Source organism: Vigna unguiculata, chromosome 4, assembly GCF_004118075.2.
Source record: "Vigna unguiculata cultivar IT97K-499-35 chromosome 4, ASM411807v1, whole genome shotgun sequence".
Taxonomy (NCBI): Eukaryota; Viridiplantae; Streptophyta; class Magnoliopsida; order Fabales; family Fabaceae; genus Vigna; species Vigna unguiculata.
Genome location: NC_040282.1, coordinates 654,079 through 659,093, shown reverse-complemented (window position 1 = coordinate 659,093; position 5,015 = coordinate 654,079). Strand labels below are relative to the sequence as shown.

Below are 5,015 nucleotides of genomic sequence, written 5' to 3'. Positions count from 1 at the left end.
CTTTTAATAAATCCTCATTCCCCATCATTTTTATTTTTTCACAAAAGTTAAATTCAAAACTTCAGTAATAAGTCATCGAGAGACCAAAACCAATTTACAATACAAACCCAATTAATTAGAAATAGTTGTGACGCGGGATAACAAATATAAAAATAATGATGAGATATTCGAAGTTAATAAATGTCATTTTCGATCTTAAAGAAATTAAAAAAAAAAGGTGAAATTCAAACTTAATTTCTGCAATACAACACATAATTTCTCTACATTATTTCTGCAATATAAAATTATTTTTATTTCTATACCTATATACTATAAGTTAATATTATTTTTATCCCTAGATTCTAAATTAATCATTATGCTAAGAAACAATGATAAATATTTATCATAAACAATATCCATAAATTCGCAACCACATCTATAATTAAAAAAATTAAACTGGAAAAACTCATGGGCCACATGTTGATAAATGACAATAATGTCAATCAATTCCATTGTAAACATCCACTTGTCTAAATTAATACACTTTTTATAATAACAAAAGTTTATTAAAACTCATAAACCCGATAGATACTTATCACAACAACTCCTTTAACTATCTAAAGAGAAAACTAAAATACAGATGCATACAAATTTTGAACCACAGTAACTCCACTTCAGTTTTATGATATGCATGCATAATAAAAAACTATCATTAAAAAGTCGTAAAAGAACATGTGGGTTCTGTTAGGTTTACAGATGAGTTTGATCAGAGAAATACAACACTAATGAGACCTGAGCCCAATCATGTAAGACATTGACATCATTTCCAATCCAAAACTTTAAGACAATGGGTTTATGAGTTTATGAGTCTTTATTCTTATATAATTCTCTACTTTTTCATTTATAACCAATGTAAACCTTAAACTCACACTTGGATTCCCACCAAGATGTATTTCTTCTACAAGTTTGAAAGAAAAGAATGAGAGAAGTAATGAGTTGAAGTTTTCACTGCCAAAATACTAACGACTAATACCTGTCGATGAAAAGGAACAAAACATGTAAATAAACAAGAGTCTCTGAGTTTGTCCTTTACTTGTGGGACTCGAGAGCTTCTTCCATGGTCTTCAAACCTTGTTCCATGTTCTTAGCCATGGCATGCAAGCCTTTGTCTGCGAAGGAATCAAGATATTCAAGTTTCCACCCTTCGACCGGTTCAACTTCATAGCGCCACTCAACCTCACACCCTTCAGCGGTTGGCCTCACCGTCCAAGTTGCAAAGTAGGAGTTAAACCCAACGTTTGAATCCACAATACAATAGGTGAAGGTCCATTGAGAAGGGTCGATGGATAACAGTTTCTGCTTGGTCCAGTTCAAAGCTTTTTTGTCATCACCATCCACTGGTGTCTTGAAACCACCGCAGAAACGCACGCACCCTGGTTTCCCAGAGAGGCCTTCGACGGGAATGCAGAGAGGAGTGGGATACCATTTGCTGAGGCCAAAGAAATCCTCCAACAGAGGCCAAACTTTTTCTGCTTTCACTCCTTTTACTTCTGCTATGGCCTTCCCCTTCCACTTTTCTTCGCTTCCTTGTTCAATGGACTCCGCCATGTTTAGTATCAACAAAGGAAGCAGTAGCTATGTCACACACAACAAGAAAGAGTTGAGTTAGAAACAATGAAGTGCATATCATTATGAAGGTGTAGCCCTATATATATACAAGAGAAACCGGTCCTACATAATGCGAAGTTTTACCTTTATAAAAACTTTGTATTCATTTATTTAAGGATAACATAAGAATTAAATATGTTTGTAATACTTAATTTTCACTAAAAATTAAAATTAACCTCTTTTAAAAATTTTGAATCAATTTAATTTTCTAATTTAAAAAATACATGAATTAAAATTGTATTTATAAAAGAATAAAAATAAAAGATAATAACGCATTAATGTAAAAAAAAATATGGAGTGTCAAAAATACCCTTTTCATTTTTGAGAGTGTGCACTATTTGGAATATCCCTTAGATGATAGTGATCGTTGGGATATGTCTAACCAAGAAAATTGGACAACTCCATGAATGACTTTATTTCTGAGGTTTTGCAGAATACGACAAAGAGACATCGTACAATAAAATAGCCATGAGAATCATATTCTAAATCTTTCAACAACAATTGTACTACTAACAACTCTTGAATTCAAATATTCACACCTTTTCAATACTCATTCAAATATATTCATGAATTTGTGTTTTTGCTCCCATCTAAACCTTAAATACTCATTAATGTTTTCTTTCTTCCTTTTTAAATGTCCTTTTTCATTAAAAACTCACTTCTCTTTATTTATTTATATATATATATATATATATATATATATATATATATATATAGAGAGAGAGAGAGATATGTATATATATATTTAACTATTTATAATATCATTATTGTTTGAAAATTTTATCTTTTAAAAAATTATATCATTATATAAAATATTTTTTAAAATTAAACAATATATCTTTTAATAAATAAATTATTTTTATTCAATAAGATACATAAGTCTTAAATTTCCCTCCTCAGGTATAATTACATAATTTTTTTACTTGCATAACTTATATGTGCTTTTTATAATTTTTAAATTATTCTTTTTAAATTATATTTTTTGGAAATAGCGGAGCTCGTCTGTTTTGTGACTAGTAAATAAATAAAAAAAGGGAACACTGTAATTTATATTCCATTTAATATTCTAAAGTGTTACTTTTTTTCAATTTCCACGAGATATTGTCGGAAAATCATGTGTGTTACCTAATGTCCAATTCAATGTCTTTGTATTAAATTTATGAATGGTTGCTTATTCAACCTATGTACGATTAATCATTAGTGTCAGCCAACATTGAATGACTTTTTTATGCCTTCGAAAAATATTATTATCTAAATATAATGATTACTTTTTTTAATATCTTTCGGTTATGACTAAAATGTGGGAATGCAAAAGCTTTTAGGTCGAATTGATTGTAGAGTCATATAAAAGTAAGATTTGTATTTTATAATTTTTTTTCACTAAAATAAACTACTGTAAAGTTAACTACGATATAAAAATGAAAATATATTATTTTTTATTTTAGAAATTTTTTTTGTTAATTACTAAATAAAATATTAATGAGATAAGAGACTTATAAAAATCTTAATATATATATATATATATATATATATATATATATATATATATATATATATATATATATATATATTTGTTAGTAAAACTACCTCGTACAGCGAACATGCATGATCCATGATTCCAGTATATCTTCTATTCACAAATTCAATATTTTTATGTTTTAGAAGACAAATATATATATATATATATATATATATATATATATATATATATATATATATATATATATATATATTAACAATTGACTTTATTAGTTAAATGTAAACGTACTGAGTAAGGTATTTCATGAACGCAAACTCTCCAATTTATAATTCGATTTCTTATATTATTTTATCTTTAAGAACTTTTCCAATAAATATTGATGACGATTCCATAATATTAAAATAGCACACATGTCATCCAAACGTTTTTTTAAAAATCACTGCATTTTGAATTGGTCAAAAGTTGAAAAGTAGAGTTTCTAAGATATCATGTTAAAACTTTATATAAGGGGAACCAAATTTTGAAACACCACAAAACAAATCATATAGGCACTCATATGAGAATCACACTTTTAGGTTTGTATCCATTACTCAATACTCATATATATATATATATATATATATATATATATTTATCTGTTATCAGCATTCAATACTCATATACTAACATTTAAGACTACTATTTAAATTTTATAATACTTTTGTGTCAAATTTTGGTAATACGATACAAAAAGAAAAGAGTTTTAATTAGGAAATTATTTTTTATTTAAAATTATATATTTACCAACAATCAAATAATTTGTAGTAAAAATATATGTTTTATAAAATGTTTTTAATACTGAAACAAAAATTGAAAAAATATCTTAAAAGTATAAATAAAATATCTTATTTATATATATATATATATATATATATATATATATATATATATATATATATATATTAATATATACTTTTTAACAGTAGAATGAATATATATGGACAAAGTTGGTCTGCGCCAACTCATCTAATAATCACAAATCAACTCCATACCATATTAAGATAATTGAAAATATATTGTTTAAATAAATAAAAATAAAGAAAAAATAATTCGAAGAATTTCTCATAGTAAGATAATAAGATAAATATAATTATAAATAGGTTGTTTAAATAAACAAAGAAAAAATAATATAAAATTTCTCAACCTAAATAATTAGAGGAGTATAGTGAAAAATGTGTTGTTTAATAATTAGAAATAAAGTAAACTATTATAAAAGAAAATTTTATATATATATATATATATATATATGAATGATGGAGAAAATTGTTGGAAAATTAAAGGAGAGTTTAAATCACACGTCAAATAAAGATAAGCAAATTAGATACATTATAAAATAAATTATAAAATAAATTATACATAAATCCATTGTCTTAGAAGAATTGATGCATTATCTTATACGACTAAATTTAATCGTGAATGTCTCGAGATATCTATCGGTAGAATCAAAGTCAATAATAATCATCTTATGTAAATTATGAACTTGTTCGAATTAATCGGACATTTTTTTTTTAAATATTATTTGGATGAGAGAAATATATTTGAAAAAGTAGAATAAATAAAAGTTAACTTTAATCGAATAAGTTTTTAAAAAAAAAAATTATTAACATTTTTTCCAAAACTTTGTATTTCATTTCTTTAGATCACCATATTATTGAAAAATCAATTTTGACATCAATACTTAATAATTCGTATTGGCATCCAACCTCATAATCAATGGCGGAGCCGGAGCTTAGTGGGAGGGACCTTGGTCCCCTTCCACCATTTTTTTTTTATATTAATTAATATAATTTAAAATATTTTTTTTTAAAACATTGATATATTTTTATATATTTATATAAAAAAATTTAGC

At 25.4% G+C, this 5,015-nt stretch overlaps 1 protein-coding gene across 1 annotated transcript; it reads right to left on the bottom strand.

Annotated features, from left to right (window-relative positions):
* Nucleotides 1–879: 879 nt before the first annotated feature.
* LOC114181567 (lachrymatory-factor synthase-like) lies at nt 880–1,656 on the bottom strand. Its single transcript, XM_028068051.1, has one exon. It carries the CDS (start codon nt 1,585–1,587, stop codon nt 1,069–1,071), a length of 519 nt encoding a protein of 172 aa, XP_027923852.1. The 5' UTR covers nt 1,588–1,656; the 3' UTR covers nt 880–1,068.
* Nucleotides 1,657–5,015: the final 3,359 nt, after the last annotated feature.

Excerpts from the sequence above, each read along its gene's own strand:
- LOC114181567 (XM_028068051.1), bottom strand. The coding sequence starts at position 1,587 with ATGGCGGAGTCCATTGAACAAGGAAGCGAAGAAAAGTGGAAGGGGAAG.